The sequence below is a fragment of the Crassostrea angulata genome, chromosome 7, assembly GCF_025612915.1.
Source record: "Crassostrea angulata isolate pt1a10 chromosome 7, ASM2561291v2, whole genome shotgun sequence".
Lineage (NCBI taxonomy): Eukaryota > Metazoa > Mollusca > Bivalvia > Ostreida > Ostreidae > Magallana > Magallana angulata.
Window position 1 is genome coordinate 56,054,859 of NC_069117.1, and position 25,236 is coordinate 56,080,094.

At 33.3% G+C, this 25,236-nt stretch overlaps 1 protein-coding gene across 1 annotated transcript; it reads right to left on the minus strand.

Moving 5' to 3' along the window:
- Nucleotides 1-25,236, minus strand: LOC128155209 (uncharacterized). The gene is made up of 7 exons (XM_052816809.1): nt 25,087-25,236; nt 8,904-9,092; nt 8,555-8,650; nt 6,240-6,399; nt 5,876-5,951; nt 5,377-5,524; nt 1-2,027 (listed from the first exon to the last, which is right to left on the minus strand). The coding sequence occupies exons 1-7, from the start codon at nt 25,234-25,236 to the stop codon at nt 1,275-1,277; spliced, it is 1,572 nt and encodes a 523-aa protein (XP_052672769.1). The 3' UTR covers nt 1-1,274.

A 25,236-nucleotide genomic window follows, 5' to 3' on the forward strand; every position in this document is an offset into this window, starting at 1 on the left:
AGAAAACTGCTTCCGATTACATGTAATTATAACTTGTAACCTGCGAGTACCCATTATTGCCGAAAAATACACTATTACTCTCTACATTTAAGCTGTCTTGTAAAAATTTCTAGGCAAATCTCTGCACTGTTCATTTATTTAATTTGAGGAATAATTTTTATTTTATTCTCATCAATATCGACACTTTTTGGGCTAAAATTAAACACTGTCCATGACCTTCAATTCGGGTTCGGGTACCCATTATTGCCCCTCATTTCTTTTCGTTATTTTCCAGTAATTCATCGGTTAAAAGTGCAAGATTTTGAAAGAATGTAACAATATAAGATACAATGTTAGAATATAACACAAAAAATATGTAATAAACGCAATTCAATCATATTACATGAATAAGCAATATTCATTTCGATGTCCCTGCGACCGCCTGCACACAAACGGAGGAGAATGTGCTTCGCATGTCTCGGGACAAATAATTAAAAAATTAAATAAATGCATTGTTTATTTATTTATTAGCTTTTTAGTTTTAGTGTGTCCAGTAAAAGAAATAATGTGTGTGAAAGTTAATAGCAACGCCTCTGATTTACACCGCAGGTGCGTGTGGATTAACCTTTGATCCGCGTCAGGTTGGAAACAAAATTGCTACTTACAAGCAAGCAGACGCTCGGTTTTCTTTCTTAAATATTGTGTAGTAGAAATGGTATCTTGTTTATTTTTGTTAAATATCATAACACGGAGGTAAATATTCTTCGAATTTGGACCTAATCAAAAAATGCCCTGTCATCAAAGTGGATTACAAGTCAAACATTCAGTACCATGAGTCATCGCACGGATACAAATGAGATACGTTTTCGTAGGCTTTGTTAACTTAAAAGTGAGTTCCGAGATGTTTGATTAAATTTTCTTCATTCCCAACTCTTATAGTGTCTTTAAAAGTCTATTTTTGTTTTATTTTGGTTGTTAGCTAAAAACAACGAATAGATAGCAGAAATCTTGTTATTTTTATAACAATTGCGAAATGGGTACTCGGCAATAATTGATACTCGCACGTTAATTTCAACAATATTTGAAATGGGGTTTTACTAGCGACAAACAATAAAGAAGTACCAATACCGACACTAAGAACTACATATTTATAAAAAGTAGAAAGATACAAAGATACAAAGAGCAGAAATTTACAAATCAAATACAGGTTCAGGAGATTCTGAGAGTCTATGTAAGTTTCTATATAAAAAAAGTGCGTAACGATTTTAAACAAATAACCGTCTTTTATCTACCATTTATTGTAGACCCGCAGTGCTTTCTGTTGAATCTTCCAAACAATTTGAGTCGGAACTACTTCTTGACCTGCGCAACAAATTCTCGAGCATGTTGCTAGTGTTGGAAACTGGAGACAAACAGTCTTGTTCTGCCGAACACTCTCTCACTGGAGCGGAGCTTCCCTGTTGTATCATATCCTCGCTGTTGATCAAGATTTCATTAACACTACCTTGGTTCTCTAACAAATCCAGCAAAATGTTGCATTGCTCCGTTGTCAGCTCTATGACCTCTTCCATGTTCTGCGCAACAACACTACTGTTCTTATCTGTTCCAAGAGAATTATTTTCTTTTGGGTGACTTTTTGGGGTATCTTTTGTTGCTTGCTCATTTTTCTTGTTGATCATCATAAGCGGTGTTTTCTCTTGAACCTCAAATTGAGTTTCGGCACGAAAAAAATCGGACTTTTCAAATTGTTTGTCGTCTGCTTGCATTCCTGCGGTCATCTTTTTACTAAGGTGTTGTCGTAATCCTTGTTTGATGTTTGGGTTGCACTTTTGTTCCCCAAATTTAGATAATTTGTTCTTTTTGCAGCTTGCATTTTTTGGTAATTTTTTTTCTTCGGTTTGTTGCAGGAGGGACATTGAACTTTGCTTGCAAAATCCCTCCACCATGGCATTTATTTCTGACAAGCGTCGTTTGGGCTTCTTTTTCCTTGTTTTGACGTCATCCATACCTTCTGTTAAACCGTACAGTTTGATTTTTAGTTCCAGTTGCTGTAAATATAAATGAATAAAGCATACCTTTTTCACATGTAAGGATAAAAGTTGGCTAATTATTACAATTGTTGATAGTCAGGTGTTCTTTAAGCTTACACTTTGTAAATTGGATTTTATCTATACATAAAGATGTCATATTTAAAATGAGTCCATGTTGATCTAATTTTAAAATCATTTTCTTTGTTTCTTATATTGAACTTTAAATTGGACTGTGGCCCCACTTTGCCGTCGTTGAACATTGATCTAACTTAATGTCTGTTTACCATATTATCTTTCATTGATGTAAGCATTCCTATGTAAGCTCTTCATGCTTTATCAAAATATTTCAATACACAGAATTTTGAAATAGCACATCAATTTTATATGGTGATATGTGTCAAAGAAATCACGGGATCCAAAAAAAAAGGGAATTCATTGTCTATTTTTTTTTCAAGTCTAATGTTAATTTGTACAAGTTGTTTATTTATCAATATCAAAGCTCTTTAACCGGCGAATGATATAAACCTGAACGGCCATAAACTTTGTTTAGTGCGCTTTATTGGGGGAAAGTGTCTGAGAAATGAAAGATTCGTGATTTTTGAACTACAGTACTAGTGCAAGATTTAAACGGTCAACATATTTGCAAAATGAATGTGCAGATCTAAAGCATGGATACTTAAGCTTCAAACTGCGAACGTGCTCTAGGTGAAATTCATTTCTTCTATCGATAGCAAATGGGAAACAAGAGGCCCATGGGGCCACATCGCTCACCTGAGCAGCAATGGGTGTTCAAAAGATATTGTGCCATGTGGCCCTCGGTAGAATAACAAAAAAAAAAATATTGTAAAGTATTCGAATTTAACACTTATTTTTGCATACACGTAATCTTTGACATTGTACCTTCATGAAATACTGTTTTTACACAGAATAAGAAAATCCTACGCAAAATATAGAACTAAATATTTGGTAGGGGTACACTGTTATATATAACTTTTAATTCCCTGTATTTTCGTTCTGCCCCCTCCCCACTTAATAAAGCGATCAAAATATATGAGAGCATATAGGTACATTTTCTTCAACTACTTACTAGTTATTGTAATTTTTTTTAAAAATATAATAGTTATTGTATTTTATCAAAAAAATCCTACATGTATATATGTGAAGAAGAAAATTGCACCTCAATGCGCTCAATTTCTCAAATTAAAAATATTCAACAATTTAATTTGTCTTGTCCATTATAATTAAATGACTGTTGTTTACCTCGCGTAAACTCGTGACTTTTATAACTTTACTCACTCTTGATTGATGAATACACTGGAATGAAAAATTTTGTCACGTGACATGTTAAAGAGCTATAAAAATCAATGTTACCGTATTGACAGGCACATCACTCTAATTTACTATGGCCTACCCATTATTTTTCATTTTTTTTTTCAAAAATAACAAATGGCTACAAACCAGGATAATTTTAATTGTAAGATTGTAAAGAATTAAACACAAGAAACATGCACTATAGCAAATAAAGAGCACAATTTATTTTTCAAAATGAATCATGTACATGTATATACCTACATATTTCCGTCAGCGATATTAAACTCTATTTAAACAGAATAAACTCGAGAAAATGCCGACCATCACAACAAAACATATTGCATTATTCTACCATTACGCAAAAGATGATACCGAATTACCGATAGCCTGAATGAATTGCATTTTAGTTCTTTCTTAATACATAAATGCTTAATTTGCGCAGGTAAACAGTAAATCAGGAAATACAAGCGACAGTTCCCAGGTTAACGCAAAGCATAAATGAAAACGAAACGAAAATCACAAGAAGCTAACACCACCGTCATATGTGAAAACTGTCAACGCATTGAAATATTTAGCCTCAATTTACTTCACAAAATCGGTACCAATGTATTTTGCATGTTTCAAAGATTCCCTTCGTACACGAACTGTTGCACAACAAACAAATTCTTCATTGTCAGATCGACCCGTTTATCATATAGTGTCATGGCTGCTTTAAACAAAGAACCTCGTTTTAGAATTATGGAGTACGAGTCTTGGTAAAATGGGTAAGCAAACCCGGGCTGGGGCATAATAAAAGCCGGGGCAGATCGGCAATCGTCAATTCCAATTACGCATCATTTTGCAGCAATATTTACAGTGAATACAAATATACTGGTCAGTAAATATCTTGAAATTTTAATGAGATTGGCAGATTAATAACTGTGAATCTTTTGTTTTGCCCTGGCCCGGTCATGCCTACCCATTTTACCAAAACTCATGGATGCTATAAATTGCTTGAAACACGCCTTTTCCTTCTTATTTTCGTAATAACTCAGATTTGAAACAGAATTAGCCCATAATTTTTGCAATTTATATTTTCCTTCCCATTAGGATTATTCATGCTAAATTACGTTGAATTTGCCTCAGTAGTTTGAGAAGAAGATTTTTAAAAATGCACCCCCCTTTTTCTACAGTTTCGAGGTTTTCTCAGCTTTGAATAAAGATAGGTCTTTCATTTCTGCAAATTATATTTGCCTTACCATAAGGATGCTTTGTGCCAAATTTGGTTGAAATTGGATAAGTGGTTTTAGAGAAGAAATTCAAAATGTAAAAAAGTTTACAGACGGACAGACGGACGGACGGACGGGCAGACGGACAAAATGCGATCAGAATAGCTCACTTGAGCTTTCAGCTCAGGTTAGCTAAAAATGATATAAGAGCGTTACAGATTTTGAATACAAATCAGTTTGCCCCTCCCTCCGCCCCACTTTCAAAAACGATGCTACGTGCCTGGTTTGAATACATTTATAGCCTTTAGGTAACTGACATTTATTTCATGATCAGTATGAATGCTTTCAAAATACTAATAGTCATTTAATAACAATTGATATGAAGTCATTATTTCGTAAGTTCTATAGTCGATACAATAGAATAGCAAATATAATCTTCGGCTAGGTCGAATGCTTACTTATTGTTAGTTCATTATTATCCACCGAATTGTCTACCGATTTTCCGTTTTCCGGATTACGACAAAGAGCACACGGTTGGTTTGACTCTTGGTGTGACTGGTCAGCGGAGGATGCCTACTTTTCCAAGGCACCTGATCTAACTTTTAATTTTTGTAGAGGTCCATGATTGTTCTCCGACTGTTTTGTATTTTTTTTTTACTTTTGGTTTTGACTTTGGTTTGACTCTTGGTGTGACTGGTCAGCGGAGGATGCCTACTTTTCCAAGGCACCTGATCTAACTTTTAATTTTTGTAGAGGTCCATGATTGTTCTCCGACTGTTTTGTATTTTTTTTTTTACTTTTGGTTTTGACTTCTGTTCGTTATCATCACATTTCATGCATGTACTTACAAAAATTCTGAACAATTGTTTTTGATGTTTGGAGTTCATAACTCGCAGCTTCTCCTCCAGTTTGTGCACCTTGCAATTGTCTCTCTTCAGCTCCTTAATGAATTCCACGGCCGCCTTTAAGATAGAGCCTTTGTTTTTTTTTAGGTCACTGTAAAAATGAAATTTACTGTACCCATATAACACCATACACGCTGTTACATGTACATGTATCTTAAAAATGACTTTGTTAACATACTAGTGAAATTAGCGAGATTCCATAGGAAAAGAACAAGGGGCAGAGAGAAGATTTTTGGGGAGGGGTTAAGGGGAGGTTGGGGTAGGATTGGTTACGACGATCGAGTAAATCTTCTTGGCGGAAAAGCACATGTTTAATGTATCTGGTGTGATCTGTAAAATTATTCTTTTTGGTATATAAATTAGATTTGTTGCCCTCAATCGTGATAGAGGTGCCTTGGAAATCATCATAAACAATTTAAAAACATATAAACTATTTTCTTACGGTGGGATACTGGAAGGTAGAAGTGTGCCTATTTCTTTAATCCTGTCATTAATGTTATATCGTCTGCGTCGCTCGACTGAAAATAAACCCAAAACAAAAAAAACACCAATTAAATGTTGAATGTTAAATTTTATAAGTGAAATGTAAAGAAATGTAATCGCTTCGCTCCATTGCAAACAAAGATTTTGCTTGTGCCCCCTCCCGATAAAAATTGCGTTCTGTGCAAGCTTTTTTAATTTATTCTGTTTGGTATGATATGATGTGTTGTTTGTTATGACATATTGTTTGTTTAAATATGACAAAAAGCCCACCCTCCCCCCAAATAAAAAGAACCCAATAATTCATAAATGAAATGAGTACTCACTTATATTGTGGTTATCTTTTTTTCTCCTGTCTTTTCTCCAGCTTTCCTCTTGGTCCCATGTCATGGACTGCTGGGCACTGCCCTTTAGTGAACTCTGGCCACTCCCACTGGCTATTGACGATGTTTGTCGATAATTCGCCAGCCTTCCCAAAGGACTGTCCTGAAATAGATTTACAGTCAAGTCGTACACAGACCAACTCGTATACAGGTCAACTCGTATACAAAATTTTCCGCATAAAAAACGAAAGTCAACTCGTATACAAAAAATTCCGCATAAAAAACTGAAAGTCAACTCGTATGCAAAAAATTCCGCATATAAAATAGGTATGCTAAACCGAAAGTCAACTCGTATACAAAAAATTAGTTATGAACATTAAATGTAATTGTGAACATGTGTAGGTGCTGTAGCTAAATCATTAAGACTAAAATATATTACTGGATTTATTACATTCATATACAATGAAATATTGATATGAAAAATTAAAATTCAGCTCCAATATTAATTAGTTTAATTAACCAGTATGTCTTTTTTAAGTAGGCAATAGATTGCTAGCCGTATATCTGTCTATTTAATTTTAAATATGTTTTTATCGAATACTACAAAATATATTATAATGTGACTTTTATATTCACTTTTCTTTTTTCACTCATTATATGGATAAACAAATTTTTAACTTATAAATCAACGGTATATTACTTACAGTTCGTCGACAGGAAACACACAGGTGTCGTACCATGTTGGAAGAAGTTTGGGAAATGATATATAAAAGCGGAAAGTTGGATTTTTTTTTCCCAAACAAAATAATGAGGAGTATCTTAATTAGTCTTTGAGAAGTCATCCGTTTGGAGAAGCAAGAAACACCGTGCTTGTTGTTTTAACAATTATTGCTTTGATGTGTAGAAATAATTACCAAATAATAATGATTGGATTGACACAAATTTTTATCGTTAATTATTTTGTAATTTCACATCGTTACTGAGTTTAAGGTATCCGATCCATATTAGGACCAAATTTTTCCAACCTTGAATATTCATCATGTATTTAATACTTTGATATTTAAAGAAAGCATTTAAGAGTAGAAAAAGATTTACCGAGAGAAATTTTCAAAAATATTATTAACTAAGCAGTAATTAATTAATGAAGATTGCATTAAGGTCTATGGAGACAAGCACATTTTTTAAAATAAAAAAGTAATTACTACGAATATCAAAAAATGCTTTGGTGGAAAGATGTATTTTATCATTAGGAATACAAACACTAATAAAAATAAATTTTTAATATACCGTGTATTTTTTTTTAGAATTAATTTTTATAGAATAAAAGCAAAGGGGGACAACTCTCCCAAAAAAGGAAAAGGTCATTAATTAGCACACATTCCACTCTTACATATGAATACTTAAATAGGAAAATTATGTCCAAGTATACTGAGTATTAAGCCCATACATATCTGTTATGCACCCAGATTCATTGAATCTGAGGCTATTATGGATCGGATACCTTAATAATGATAATGCACAATTATACATGTATGAATTTTGCAATCTTTGTAAAAGTTGATAACATCCATTTTATTCTTATATGTCCTATTTACGCTGAATTACGGAAGCAATATATAAAGAAATTTTATTACAAGAACAAGAAACCAAGTGTTTTAAGTTACTTTTAAATTACTTTTACGTTTTGTTTCTAACTTTTTGTATACGGGTTGACTTTCAAATTATGGTGATTTTTTGTATACGAGTTGACTTTCTGTTTTGTAACGGGATTTTTTTGTATACGAGTTGACTTTCGGTTAGGTATACGGGAATCTTTTTGCATACGAGTTGACTTGCGTTTTTTATGCGGAAATTTTGTATACGAGTTGACCTGTATACGAGTTGGTCTGTGTACGACTTGACCGGACACCCTGAAATCTAGGGTTTTTATGTTACGGGTTCGATACCAGCAAAATTTCCGACAATATTTTTTTTTTCTTTTTTTTTTTGGTTAAATATATTAAAAACTGACTAAAGTTAGAAATTTTGCTTTTGCAAAGTTGTATTATAATATATCTGAATTGATTTAATTGGGGAAAAATAAATTTAAAATTGTATTTCACTACTAAACCGAATGGCCATTTGCGCCATCTTATTCCCCCATCTTCTTTCTAAACTTGTTCAGCGGAATGCAGTGAAATTGAATACATCGACTTTTTTGTTCATTGAACTTAACCGTATAAATACATTGTTGATTTTTTTTATTTTACAACGATTAAAAAATGAATAAGGCTCAACAATGTACATGTACATGTATTTGCTGAAAACTGAACACTTACGGGTGATGAGACAGATTGTTCCAGCGTTTCTAAATTTTGGTCAAAGGAGGCGTCCACTTGTACTGCGTTTATTACATTTCCTATCAGGCAGTCCACCTACAGTTTAAAACACACTGGTCATAAGCTGAATTTTTCATCATATTCAGTTGTTTTAAAGGCATTGAATTCAAATTGATAGTTTCAAACAACCTTATTTGGCATAATATTATCGTTTTGGAGGCATTGAATTAAAATTGAAAGATTCAAATCTCCTGATTCCGTGTATTGGTCAGTTTATGGCCAATAGTCAGTCTGTCGGTAAGATTGGTTTGTAATCCAAGGATTCAAACCAAATCTCAATGAATCTTACATCATCCAGATCTTCCATGTTGGAAATGGCGCTCCGTAGCTCTTCCGAAAGAGGAATATTGTCAATATCTTCGCTAGAACCGCAGTCTACAATTGATCCTAAAACATTTTCGATGTCCACGCTGCCACAGTTTTGTTGATCGTGGGCAGTAGCTGACGCCGAAGAATTGATGAAACCTTTAGAGAGATTCTACAAATGACCAAAATATTGAGACTGTCAAGGGACCTGCAGTACAGATTTGACAAAATATACTTCTATGCTATTTTAATATAGAAAAAAAATTGACTGTTTTCCAAGGGCTTCTCGATCTGAAACGTAAATATTTTGATATGAATTTCATGGCCTATAGTTTAAAGTCAAGTTTGCTATTTCGATCTATGATAAGGCAAAAAAGTTTTTTGTGGAAACAAATTCAAAGTAAAATTCCTTTGAAATTAGGTTCTCACTCTATATTGAAGCAGTGCAAATAAGGGGGTTGTACCTCCGAACTGGAACTCAAATAAAAATCAATTTCCGTCGGTAAAGCTTGGGTATTATCAAAAATTATAACGGTAAAGCCTGAGACTCACACCGGTAACAGTTAAGCCTGCGATTCAGACCGGTATAAAATTCTAACGGTAAAGCTTGAGACCAAGACCGGTAAAAAAAAAGGTGACCAACAATTATAACGGTTAAGCTGTTGATCTAGATCGGTATAAAATGGGACCCAAAATTCTAACGAAAAGCTTGAGACATAGACCAGAATACAAGGTAACCAACAATTATAACGGTAAAGCTGTTGATCAAGATGGTATAAAATGGGACCAGAAATTCCACATGTAACAGTAAAGCCTGAGACATAGACCTAGAAAAAAGGATACAAACAATTATAACGGTAAAGTCTGACACTCAGGCCGGTAACAGTAAATACTGCGATTCAGACCGGTATAAAATGTGACCAGCAATTCTAACGATAAAGCCTGAGACCCAGACAGGAATAAAAGGTAACCAACAACCTTAAACTATTAAATATGTTCTTTTGAACAACTGAACTATGTTTTCTTTTATTATAATTTTTAAAAATCATTTATCTTTTATTTTTTATTGTTAACAATGCTTCAGTAATGCATTATTTTCTAATATGATCAACTAAACTTTAAGTGTCACTCGAACAGTTAAAAGCAAATTACAGAGCTCACAATTCTTTGTTATGGAAACAAGGATCGTGTAATATTTTATGTTTACATTAATTCAATATACCGATAAGCGTTCATTTCCAAGCTGATTTTTTCATCTTATAGGCGGCAGAAAGCGGAGAAAAGATTTTAATGCAAAACGAACAACCGATTGTTAAAACCATATTAAAATACGTAATATACCAGATTAGAACAAAATCTACAGCATCTTTTAAAAATTTAACAGACAATGATGGAAGACTTTCAAAAAATTAACAGACACTGATGGAAGACAGACGGTTACCGATGCACACTCCTTTAATCGGTTGGTCGAAATCTACAGCAACCAAAGGAAAATCACGGAATGCACAAAATAATCATAAATATCCTAAAGAGGACGATTTGGCTATTTCTTTTATTTAACGTCCTAACATACACGAACAATAATTTACTTAATCTTTCTTACTTTTAAGATCAGTTTATTGATTTCTTTAAAGAAAGGTGCATATGCTTTCTTTAATGATTCATGCGGGTATTGTTCTTTATTTTTAGCGACAGTATCTCAAACAAAAAAAAAAGAAAATGGTCTGGATGGAGGTACAGAAAACGCCACGTCGGTTGTGCCGAGGACATTAGCGGAGATAAAGAAAAAATGGGACGATGTGAAATCTCTTTTGAACGTGTTCACAGAATGGGCAGATGGAACGAATTTAATGAACACCCACGAAATATTGTGGCCAAATTTACATATTACAAGGATAGGGAGTTCATCCGAACACATGCGGCACAGAAGCTGAAAGGATCAAATGTCTGGGTGAATGAACAATATCCCCCGGAAATTGAAGAGAGGAGAAAAAAGCTCTACCCTGTGTATGCGTCAGGCCAAGAAAGAGAAAAAACGCGCTAAGCTGGTCCGCGATGTCCTGTACATTGAGGGAGAGATTTACACTCTACCTATGGAATCCGCCCGTCAAACTGCATCTACGCGACAGACTGGACCAAGCCATGCGAGTCAACAGACACCCCGAAGTGACCGACAGCCAAACAAAAGACAACGCCAAGGATCAACTCCTTCTGGTAAATAGGGACCCGCGGGAGAACGGACTGCGACGAGTGATCTTAAGTTTCTTTCCTTAAACGTATGTGGTGTAAAAAATAAGTTAAATTATCAAGAATTCACAGACTTTATTACGAATTATGATGTGGTAGGTTTCACTGAAACCAAAACCGACGACTGTGATAATATTCAAATACCAGGATATGTAACATTCATGAAACAGACGTAAACTTACAAATACCCGCTCTGGTGGAATCATCTTGGCGGTCAGGGATAACATTGTTAAGTATATAAAAATAATTAACACAGACTGTAAATATGTGTTTTGGTTTAAATTAGACAAAATGTTACTAAACTCCACTGACGACTTATTATGCGGCGTTGTTTACATACCGCCTGAAGGTAGTAGATATGCATCACCCGACTGTTTTATAGAAATAGAACAAGAGTTAATTAATATTACAAATGAATCTAAATGTTTTTGTCTTATGGGCGACTTTAATGCCAGAGTTGGTCATTTGAATGATTTCTTTATTTCTGATGATTTTCTAGCGCATCTAAATGGATGCACAGATATTTTTCAACCCGATATTGTTGAACGGGCATTGGTCTTTGAAAGCTATAATATACCGCTTAAGAGAATTGTTCAAGATACCATTGTGAATAATTATGGATATAAGTTAATTGAATTTTGTAAAAATAATGAAGTCTACATTGTTAATAGCCGATTTGGCAGTGATAAAAATATAGGCGGGACAACTTGTAAAAACAGTAGTACTGTGGACTATGTTCTAGCTACTACGAATGTATTTAGAATTTTACAGAACTTTGATGTCACTGATTTTTGCAATTTTCATTCAGATGTACACAATCCTATATCGTTTTCTTTTTTTTCATATTGTAATAAGGAACCAACCCACAGTTGTATAGGCAAAAATCACCCAAGTGTAAAATTATGGTGTCCAGGTAAAGCGGACGACTTTTGTAACAATATCGATAGATCAGCTGTAATATCTATTGATAACAAATTACACGATTTGTCAATGCTTGGCGAGAACATTAGCCGAAGACATATTACCAATATTACCAGAGAATTATGTGACGTTTTTTCCGGAGCAGCTAGAATAACATTTGGCTTAAAAAATAATAAAAACTTTTCGTCGGATAATACAAATACAATGAACAAGAAACCATGGTTCAATGGAGAATGTAGAGCAGCAAGGAAGAACTTTCATTTGGCTAAACGTATTCATAAAAAATGTCAGTCATCTGAAAACAAAGACAACCTTAAAGAAATGAGTAAAAAATACAAGCACACAATAGATAAATACATCAAAGGTTACAAAACGGATTTAACTAGAAAACTTAAGAACTTGCGCTCTACAAACTCCAAGGAATATTGGAAAATCTTAAATACATCAAAATCATCGAATAAGTGTGCTGTTGATATTAATAATATGTTTGATTACTTAAGAGGTATTAATGATTGTGAAAATGACGATGAACCCAATATAGAATATAGTGATTTTTTATCAAATGCTGAAATCGAAATGTCTGATGCTATTCTTAACAGTACCATAGGAGATGAAGAAATATTAGAAGCCGTAAAGAAACTCAAAAATAATAAAGCCGCTGGGTATGATGAGGTGCTTAATGAACACATTTCGGCAACAGTTTCTTTATTTCTACCTTTATATAACAAGTTGTTTAATATTATTTTTGACAATGGTTTTATTCCTGATGAATGGCTTGTAGGTATTGTGAAACCCATGTATAAAAACAAAGGCGACCCAACACATCCTGAGAACTATAGACCGATTACATTATTAAGTTGCCTAGGAAAACTTTTTACTTGTATATTAAGCAATAGATTAGAGATATATGCATCAGAGATTGACGTTATCAGCGAAAGCCAGGCAGGATTTAGAAAAAACTATTCAACTCTAGACCATATAATAACACTACAGTTTTTATCCCATACTCTTATGTCCATGAAGAAAAAACTTTTTTGTGCTTTTGTTGATTTTAAACAGGCTTTCGACACTGTCTGGAGAAATGGTCTTTGGAGTAAGTTAATCAAAAATGGAATAAATGGGAAATGTTTTAATTATATCAAAAACATGTACATGGAAGTTAAGTCAAAAATTAGTATGAATGGCTTATCTTCCGAATTTTTCAGCTGTAATGTTGGAGTACGCCAAGGTGAAAATTTGTCGCCATTTTTATTTTCGTTATATATTAATGACTTAGAAAAGTTCATGATTGATAAAAATATAATTGGGTTACAGAGTGTTACCAAACCTTTAGAGGATGAACTGTTTATGTATTTTAAACTATGTATTCTTTTTTATGCTGACGACACTGTAATTCTTGCTGAAACGCCTGATGATTTACAAAATGCTCTGAACGAGTTTCATTTATACTGTGAGCAATGGAAGTTAACGGTTAATATAAATAAGACAAAAATAATGGTATTTTCTAAAGGTCCAATGATAAAAAGGGAATTTTACTTTAGAAATGAAATAATTGAAAATGTGAAAGAGTTTAAATACCTTGGAATTGTTTTTTCACGTTCAGGGTCTTTCAGAAAAGCAAAAACACATCTCTGTGAACAGGCACAGAAGGCTATGTATGGGGTCATTAGGAAAATAAGGCAATTTAATTTACCTGTCGAGTGTCAGTTAGACCTTTTCGATAAAGTAGTAATGCCGGTATTATTATACGGATGTGAAGTATGGGGCTTTGAAAATATAGAAACTATAGAACGTATTCATTTGAAACTTTTGAAACATATACTGAATTTAAAAAGCTGTAACCCATCATACATGGTTTATGGAGAAACCGGAAGGTTTCCGTTATCTGTTAATATATATACTAGTATGGTTTCATACTGGGCAAAATTGTTCACCGGGCCAGAAAATAAAATTGTTCATATACTTTACAAATACTTATTGAATCAATATAATAATGACTTTTCTAAAAACCCATGGATTGATTGTATACATTCTATTTTTAATAAGTGTGGTTTTTCAAACATTTGGAATGAACAATGTACTGTAAATGTTAATTGGATTACAAATGCTGTCAAGCAAAGGCTTAAAGACCAGTTTGTGCAGAAATGGTCGGCTGATATTGCAAATTCTTCAAAAGGTCATATATATAGAACTTTCAAATTTATTTTTGGATATGAAAAATATTTGAGTATTCTGCCATCAAAACTTCAAAAAATTCTTGTTAAATTCCGTACGTCGAATCACCGACTTCCTGTAGAAACTGGTAGATGGTTAGGCATTCCTCTTAATGAAAGATGTTGCACATTATGTAATAAAAATCAAATAGCCGATGAAATGCACTTTATATTAGAATGTAATGCTCTTTCATGTATTAGACAAAAATACTTGGAACCTAGATTTTGTGTAAGACCAAACACTTTTAAATTTTGTGAATTATTGTCTACTTTAAAATTTAAAAAACTCAAAAGACTCTGTTTATTTATAAATGAAATTTTTGAATCAGTCTGTCCTCCTTGAACATTTGTACTTTTTTCTCATATTTTTTTTTCTCCCTAATTTGTACTGTACATGTACCTCTGACTCTATACATACATTTGTAAATATTTATATATATATATGTGTACCTCATGTACCGTCATGTTGACGGTTTGAGTGAAAATAAATTGAATTGAATTGAATTGAAAATAATTACCAAGAAACGTGCAGTAGAGGTCGAAAGGGTATCGTGATTTAATTCCTTAAATATCGAAGTTTTCTTTATTTTTCTGTGCTGCCTTTTATACAGGAAACCTTTTCGTTCCTTAAAGATACTGAAATGAATTAATACTGGGAACCTAAGATAATTCCTGATATAATATTATGTAAAACTAGCGTACGTTAATTCTTTTTCAAGACGAAAATTTACAGCACTTGCCCAATTCTAAAAAAAATATGCATGATTTAAATTTGAATAGAATTTAACAGTATGATCATCATGACCCGTAATTAAAATATATCAACTTAATGAAAGTTTGAGTGTTATAAGAGAGTTTCTTGAAGAGTCCCAATCTACGACATCTCTTAAAAATCATCCTGCTGTCGTCTCCTCTTTAAACTCAACAATAAACATTTAGATTGTGAACTATCATTTCTTAAAACAAGCATCCTGAGAGTATTGCATAAGCAATACGCTTCCCCTACCGGTTTGTAGAAATTTGTGAAAAGAATGCACTGTTATGCAGAATATTATTTCTTACCGTCTTCTGTACCCCGAATCAACAGACCAATCCGATAACGAACCCGATTATAATAATACAAAAAACCCTGTCGATTACAACACAATGCTTGTCACTATTTCGCAGAACTTATTTGTTTGTTAGAAGGTCCAAGTAATGCACGATAATTGGAATATAAAGAATTTATTTTCTCGAAAATATGTCAAACAGAAGCTACAAAAGTGTAAATTTGAACTGTAGTTTGATATTTTTAAGCTGTTCAGCAAATTTCATATTATTCCGCAAACGCATACAGAAAAAAGTGTGGAAAACTGAAGTGGGACAGACGGACGGGCGGACAGACATACGTACTGACGGACGCAGAGGAAAGCTATAGTCCTTTACGCTGAAAACCGGTAGGGGACTAATAAGAGGAACTGATATATACACCATGTCATAGAACTTTGGAATATATATAAATAAGCACACAAACAGTAGATCTAGATCTACATGTATTTGAATGTTTTTGGAAGATACAGCATTGATGGATTCATTGAATATACCCACTTATACATTTTCTCTTTAGGCTATAGTCTGTCCCAAGATATTTATGCAGCACATTTGGACGATTTTTGATAAAAATACACACACCTGTGAAAGAATAGCATTTGAAATAGTTGAAAGGGATAACTTTCAAATAATTTCATTGACACATTATCATCTTTCACTCGGAAAAATTCACAGGAACAAATTCAGATTCCTTACGGAGATTTATAATGGGGAATCTTTTCTCAATTTGGAATACACTCGGAATACATCGCGCAATTTTTCAACGTTATTATCCGGGCTTGCTGCAATACAAAATCCCCGTAGACATCACATTTTTTAGCATTGTATTGAAACCTGAAAAGCTAACAGGGGCGTTTCGACTGAGAAGTCTTGGAAATTTTTCATACTTCTAAATGAACATCGTTTGAACCCTGAGGTATTTAAAAATATCAACGAGAGATATTTTATGATATTTGAATTTGCTTGTAGGGAAGAGGGATCCAAGGCCTATTTTCAGTAACTTTACTATGTGATTTTATTTAGTTTGAATTAAAACACCCAAACCCCCCCCCCCCCCCTTCTCCCAACCCCCCCCCCCCCCCAAAAAAAACAAAACACGCATGGCTTATGGTACTTACATTGAGTACTAAATCCGTTTCCTTAATGTTCAGAAAAGGAACTGTACATACATGCCTGGATAAAGGCGGGATTCAAATTCACATAGTAAATTTGGATTGTTATTTTGTCAATATAAGAAAATAATGCAAGCAATTTGTGTACCTTGCCTTTATACAGGACACACCCGCAAAGTGAGTATAGTTTTTCCTTAATTGTAAAACAAAAAATATGAAATCAAAATTTCTAGCAATATACACGAAAGGTTTTGTGAAATTCCATGCAGTGATTTAAGAACAACTGCGTTTTATAAAAATAAATTGACAAAAATTACTAGTAACAACTCCCACCCCCCTCCCCCAAAAAAAAAAACAACTATTGACGGATGACGCACTGACTGACTGACGGCTCATGCATTACCCCCTCACAAATTGTTGCAGTATGGGATTCATATATTAAATTGTACTGATCACAGACTTTTGATGTTTAAATGCATTAAATGTAACAACATGAATTGTAAAAGAAAAGAAAAAACCAAAAAGCAAGTCTGAGCTCCTCATGCAAAGTGGACTCTGATCAGTTTATCATTGGAAGCATAAAAAAATAATCAAAATTTCTTTATAATTCACTCTTTTGAGTAAATTGAGTGATTGCTTATTTTCCAACTTAAAGGGAATGTAAAATTAAAACTTTATTTAGTCAATTTTCTATTTACTTATCACACAGTGCCCGTTTAACAGGTCATCTAACCCGTCCGTTAAGTTTTACCGATAGCGAAAGGTTTAATGGATGTTTCGGGAATACCAATATATGTGACAGTATAACGGAAAATTTAGCGGAGGAGTAAACGGACCCTTTATTTTACGGATGCTTCATGAATAAGGTCGCAGACGTATAATAACGCATGAAATAATATTCAGCAAACGCGCCAATCGATCCACCGATTTAAATGCCCCCACCCTCTGATTATTATAAATAGACACAATTTAAATAGATAAGGTACGATTTTTCCGGATTAAGATTATATATAGGCCTTTAAATACCCTCAGTTGTTTGAAACGTATGCTAATTTTGGTGAAGTGAGCTTGTATATAAATCAGATGTATCAATCAGTGATTAAACATTACGGGAAAAAGCAATTTGTTGATATTTACTACATAAAAACGGGACGGAAAAGTTGCTGTGTAAAATTGTTACAATAAAGTCGATGTGCTGGGTAAAAAACAAGAATTAAGTTAATATTGAATACATCAAGTTTTATTGAGAGGTCGCTTGTTTATGCTGAATGCTGCACTCTATTACAGCTTACTCCACTTAATATTGAAATCGCTTATTTTGAAATTCCGCTTATTTTGGAATAGAAATAAATCCCCAGTTTTTGCCTCTCATTTTATTTGCATTGATATTACGGATATAATGAAATCGGTTATTTTGAAATATCGCTTATATTGAAGCCACTGATGGGTCCCAATAGGTGATAATTAGTTGTTTTTATAACGGTTATATTGAAGTACTCCCTGGCGGCTGTCGTCACGGTTGGTGACAGTAATTATGCCAGACTGACCGGTTGATATACAAAGGTGTGAATTGATAAGTTCTCATCATGTGTGTTTTTATACTTCTTTTAAAAAGTAAATTTTATTCACTGTTGAATTTTTTGTTTTTACGTATACGGATGTATTGAGGCTAGACGCAATATGGAAACTCCATGGAAAAGAAAAACCTTATCTTCGGACACTAAATACGAACTAGTTATGGCTAAAATAATAAAAGGACAAAGCATAAATTCGAAATAGCTAAGGGTGTTGATTATCGCGAGTACACTTATGATGATATACAAGCATCGTTTAGCAATACTGATTTGAATCGTTTGAGTCTGGTGATTTTTCTCGAAAACATAAAAGAATGCGATCGGAGATTATGATGATGTTTAAGATAGTAAACACAATGAATCTTACAAAACTTGCAGATATAATTTTAATCAAACTTTCAAGGACTAATATTTCATGTAATCTGTTCACTGTATAATAGATATATGATGACCAAATAATGTGTTCGGGTTTCGTTTTCTATGCTTACATCAGGATTGAACTTTCAAAAAATGGCGGCTTCATGTCAGTAAATTTCGCTTATATTGAAATACGGATATATTGAAATAATTTGCATGGTACCCTGAATTTCAATATATCCGGAGTAGGCTGTATTTTCATTCTCGATGAAGTGGAAAGAAAAAAACTCAATATGTAAGTGTTGCGCAAATGAATAATTTTATTTTTTCCTTTATAACCGGATTTATTTTCTTTTGAACCTTGATTTTTAGAAGTTTTTATTTTGATATGAGATATTAAATATGGAAAAATCGTATAAATATTCAGTTTTTGGTAAAGCAATGGCTTGTGCGTCACCATATTGTTTTAAAACTAACACGGCCGGTGTAATGAAGAATAATGACCCCCGTAGAATAATGAACGGGGGTCATTTTTCGACGTAGAATAATGACCCCCCGGTCATTATTCTACGCAGAAAAATGACCCCCGGTCATTATTCTACGTAGAAAAATGACCCCTTTGCCTGAAGAATAAGTGTCATTTTCATAAAAATGAGCACACTCCACATGAAGAAAAGTGACCCCTGTAGAATAATGACCCCCTTGTAGATTAAAGTTTTTCAGTATATTTTTTAGTATTTGTGAAATAGTCTTTACACTATTGTAATTTTTACTGCTGCAGTTTACAGAAAGTAACAGAAATTTTAGTTCATATTCAAATCAACTTAAAGTGAAAGAAGGGGTATAGCTTAGAAAATAAAAATCCTTCCGTTATAACAAGACATTGACGTATTGCATCGGGGTATGGTTGTCATCTTAAAGGGGCATGGTCACGATTTTAGTCCAAAAAATTTCCGATCTTAATGTTCACAATGCTTTAGTAAGGCAATTTTAATAGGCAACCAAAATTTAGAGAATTTGTCATTCGTTACATTTTGAATGTTGAAGTGAAATTTCTTATTTGAGACCTAATGAATGTGTTTACGTAAGGAACTGTTTATTTATGCTTAAAATGAATAAGAAGATAGACAAATCAGCTTGAAAAATATTTTTTACTGGTATATTGAACCTATGTAAACAACAACAGGGCACGAGCCTTGTTTGCATGACAAAGAATTGTGAGCCCTGTATCTTGCTTATAACTTTACAACTGACCCTCAAATTTCATTTGATCAGTAGAAATGCTTTCCTTAAGCATTGTAAATAATGAAAACAGAAAAATAGAATTTGACCAAAATCGTGACCATGCCCCTTTAACAATTACATTTACATATATCTATGGTGTTCCGATAGGGCCACTCAGACCTTAATATAGGGCGAAGATGCGAAGTAAATTTGCAAAGGCGATAGAGCAAAGGCGAAGAAGCAAAAGTGCGAAGATTCGACGACGAAGCGCGAAAATGTGATGCCTAAAGTGCTAAGGCGAAGGAGCGATACGACTAGCGGATCTTCCCAACTTCGAACTCTGGCCTTCGCATCTTCGCACTTTCGCCTTTGCCGTTTTGATTGCATTCAGCAAGTCTCGGTCGATTACATAGAATTTAATGCAAGCACCGTACTCGCCAAGGTTTTTCGATTGATCCAGGCTATTATTGGTACGCATGCGCTAGGCCATCCCGCTTACTATGAATGTTTATAAATATTTTAATGTGTACATGTGATATATATATGTTTAACAGTGTTGGCTATGCTTAATCAGTATATACTCCACACAAAATTTAATGTCCACCATAATGTGTACATACATGTATGCACTTCCAGACTCCTATCACTTACCAGCCGTCTGTTTACCGTGAACCAAACACAGTAACATTCTAATTTCATTATGCGACACTCCTTGCTCATGCATGGATCTAGAGGGGGGGAGAGGGGGTCCGTCCCCCGGGAAAATTCAATATTTAGAATTTCACGCAGTAAAAGGGGAGAGGGGGCCCGGACCCTATCCCCCTGAATAATTTAATTTTATTAATTTTATAAAAATAAAATTTCCAAAATATGCCTCGGAACTTAAACGATAGAGAGCTCCGCAATTATAAAACGTAGGTAATTTACAGATTACAAAGCTCACCGAGACGAGGCATCACCTTTATGAGGCATCACCTTTATGAGACCACCTTTATCATATTATATGAAAACCATCCTTTACGATCTTGGATATTCATGGATTCTCTTTTGACACATTATCATATATCATCTGTTAAAAAATTGTATGATAATCATATGATCATATGTTATTCAATACAATAATATAAAATAAAAATTTGCATCCTATCATACTTACAATATATATCATATAATACCATAAAATACCGTACAAAATTGTGAGATATGATATTGTAACGTATGATATGACATTGTATTGTGTTATACATTATTGTATTTGATCATAAAATATAATACAATATAGTATTATATGAAACAATATAGTATTATATGAAACAATATCATATTGCAATAAAACATCATAACATTGAAACATGTGTTATTATATTGTATAATATAGTATGATATTGTATTGGATGATACTGTATCATATTTGATAAATAATATGATATTGTATTATATGATACAATATAACTTGATACAACCTTGTATCATATTAAATGATACACTATCATGGAATAAAATAAAATATTATATAATACACTTATATTATACATATTGTATCCTATGATACAATAATATATATTTCAACATCATAAAATACAATTTCATGTTATATGATAATATATCATATAAACCAATATCATATTTTACAATATCGTATGATACGATATTTTATAATTTTACATTATCATATATACAATTTCATTTGATCTAATTCTATATTACAGAAACCAATATCATATTATACAATACTGTATGATACAATATCATAGAATATACAATATTATAGCATAGAATGCAATATTATATATTGCAATTTCATATGTAATAGTATAATGTGATTTGATAATTAATAAATAAAATAATATAATATTATACAATATTGTATCATAATATACAATACTATACAGAACAATATCATGATACAATATCATATCATAAAATATAAAAAAAATGATACAATATTATATCGTATCATATAACGTTTTACAATATAACATATGGTATTATATTGTATCCTATTAAACAATAGTGTTTCATATCATACAATACTTTATCATAGGAATCATGTTATATCATTTAACAACAACTACATCTATCTATCAAGCAGGTTTGAGTGAGGTAGGAGATTTCTTTAGCATCCTTGATAATGGAGATCAGGTTCTGCATCTGAAGCAACCTCTGGGTTTCATTTATAATATAGTTAAATCAATTATGCAAGCTATCATCTATAAAACATGTGACCTGTTCCGAAAAACTAAACCTCATCAAGCATCATAAACTTAGGGCTCAGATTCAGCATTCAAGCTGTCAGGTGCATCAGTATCATAAGATGCACCATCCATGAAAGTTTGGTGAAGTTAGGACCAGTAATAAGTAAGATATCATCATCAGAGGGCACCAGCAATTAAAACCTTTACCTCCTCAAGCATCCCCAACCTATGGCTCTGATTCAGCATCCATGCCTGTCAGGTGCATCTGTATCATAAGACTCACCATCCATTCAGGTTAGGTGAAGTAGTAATAGCTTAGATACAGCACCTGCACCAAAAACTTTAACCAGCTCCGGACGCCAACGCCGGGCTCCCCTTTCCTTCGTCTCGGTGAGCTAAAAAGGCGAAAGCGCGAAGATTCGAAGACGAGAGTGCGAAGTTGCAAAGGCAAAGAAGCGATAGTAGTATCACTTCTTCGCCTTCGCAACTTGGCACTTTCGTCTTCGCATCTTCACGCTTCGCCGTCGCATCTTTTATATTCTTCCTGAATTATACTTGCATTGAGGATTTCCACTATTACAAACTGCTGGGTATGCAAGTGCATCACGCGGAATTAATGATGAAACCAAAATTATGAAAAGTTTACTCCACTGGTAGGCATTATAACCAAGCTGAAGTAAGTGGGCACTAAAAGCAGCCATTACGCCAGTAGATGTTAATAGCCAATAAGGAAAATCGTCAAAGCACTGAGAGTACTCGTACAGAAAATATATTTTACTTTATCGTCGGCCTACTTTAGTAAGTTTAGTTAATATCAAGATGATTAATGCATCAATAGTTTGTATGAGCATTGGTAACTTTGGATACAATAAAGATCGTGTGATGAAAATCAAGGGGGGATATAAACCCCTAACATGGGCCATAACCTCTTATCAACGCTTTTAGAAACAATCTTTTCTTATTATAATCGATCAGTGTTTATTATGTATTAAGATTTACTATAGTCAGGTACTCTTCACACATTTTCTCTAAAAGAATAATGTCTATTCATGATCCCAAATACAAAATTACAACAAATGTTTAAAATATTGATGTTCATGTATCACGTAGAAGAAAACAAAACTAACGCAAAATGATTTTTTAAAAATCACTTTCCTCAAGAAATGTAAATAAGAAGAATTCATATTCCTACGTTACTTGTCCCCTTAGTCTTTTTCCATAAAGATATATACATGTATCATTCTAAGATTGACAATTCATTCACCAGTGAATATTGCTTATATTATTACAACAATTATTCTTTCATGATTATTGTTCGTTAATTATCACACAATATCCTCATTGTGTATGAATCTTTCTTTATTTGCGTCATTTCCCGCCGTATGTCTACGAGAGAAGTGACGTAACTGTTAAAAATCAATTTGTGACAATATAAGAGTGTTTTGTGTGTGCCTGCTACGGATATGAAAAACTATTATACAGCGATTTATTTACAAATTCGGTGTTTATAACTTCAAAAGCAGTTGAACAGAGTGAAAAATTAAGTAAATTTCAAAGTCATTTCTTGGATACGGTGTAACCAATTTCTATTCATGTTTACGGGGGGGGGGGGGGTCATTTTCTATGGGGGTCATTTTTCTTTATGTTTAAGGTCAGACGACACGCTCCTCGAGAATCTATTTTGTATCTCCTCGTAATAAAGAGTTCCAATAAAAAAATTAATTTTATAATTACTTTAAAAATGATTAAAATTTACTTGGATGTGGTTATGTGTCTAGATGGTCGAGTGGTTAGAACCGTGACCGCTCACTGCCAGAGGCGTATAAGTTCTAGAGGTCGGGAGTTCGAAGCCCCGCCCCGGCGGAGATATAGTTCTATTATAGTAAATTATGCTGTGGTGTAGATGTATTTATCTTTATATCAGCAATTCAAGTGTATTTTCAAGAAGATTATATAGGATATTGCATACTCTAGTATTTTGCAGAAATGCCTGGTAAGGTACCCTAATTTTTTGCAAGAAGGCACGTCAAAGTAGTAATAGACCATTAACATATTCCTGTAAAAAGTTATCTAAAATTGAGGAACGTGTCGTCTGACCTTAACATGAAGAAAAATAACCCCTGGGTCATTTTTCTTCAGAAAAATTAAATTATTCTTCAGCTAGGGGGGTCATAATTCTACGTCGAAAAATGACCCCCGGTCATTATTCTACGGGGGTCATTATTCTTCATTACACCGGATTATGATGTCAGGGTCAGGTGGTATTATGCATATAGTTTGCATATAGTCTTCAGATGCAGATTACAAAATAATATCCAATTTGGCATGATAAATGATTGCTCAAAGAGATTATAGCCTCTTATTTCATCAATTTATCCTTACAAGGAATTTTCTAAAATTTGGACAAAAAATATTTCTTCCCTGGATCATGTGGATACTTTTGCCCACGGGATATTATTTTTTAAAGGAAATATGTTTTTTTCTCCCGTAACTGTATCTTGTCAATTTGACACTGACACAATTATCCGGCGCATTGTTAATTTTTAAGACTTCTATATGCACCCTCTATTAGCTATTTGTATTTCATACTCATTAGTTGCTCATTTGATTAGAAAAAAAAAACTAGCCAGAAATATAGTACAAGGACAAAAGTATATTGACATTACAGTAACTAGGTCAAATTCTTTATCTCTAGCGGACATGTTTATTTCCACTCTCTACAGAACCCATTTTTTCCCAAAGTTCACAGCGTGGTGTAAACATTGTACAATAGAACATGATAAATTGTCCTTTTATTGTAATCATGTTCAAATTTGCATTTGAGTGAAAAGTCGTTATAATGACGAAGATGACTCGAGATTTTTGGATAAATATCAAAATAAATAATGTGTTTATATATTCCTTAAGTATTTAAAATTAAAATTAGTTAAAATTAGCAAAGTCATCAATTTCAAATTAAGTTCCATTAAGACAAATCGTTTAAAAATGAAGGAAAAAAACCACCAAAAAGAGGAGGGAACAGTTGACTTAGGAACTCATTTATAATTATGTAAAAATTTAAAAAGATATATATCAGTGAGTTGAAACAGTGTTACTACGTCCTGCACATAAAAAATAAGCGATAATAGGTATAAAAATTTACTAACTTCACTTTAGAGTTAAGAATTTATTGGCAACTAATCAATTTAAAAAAAAATTAGAACTGCAAATGTATACGTTATAGCAAAATATTACCTTTTCCACCAAGTCCTTTGGTTCATCTTGACAATTTTCGGTCTCTACCATCGAGTTGTCTTCATCGATGTCTAAACCATTCCTGTACTGTTCATCCATATGCAAAAGTTGTCGTCGAACAGCTTGCAGTCTTTTGCTTGCACTATACAT

Bases quoted from the DNA above. Each gene is read 5' to 3' on its own strand.
- LOC128155209 (XM_052816809.1), bottom strand. From the start codon at position 25,236: ATGTATAGTGCAAGCAAAAGACTGCAAGCTGTTCGACGACAACTTTTG. The intron at 6,400-8,554 runs GTAAGTGTTCAG...AATCTATTTCAG, and splicing joins AACAATCTGTCTCATCACCC to GACAGTCCTTTGGGAAGGCT. The intron at 5,525-5,875 runs GTAAGAAAATAG...TCATTTTTACAG, and splicing joins CTACCTTCCAGTATCCCACC to TGACCTAAAAAAAAACAAAG.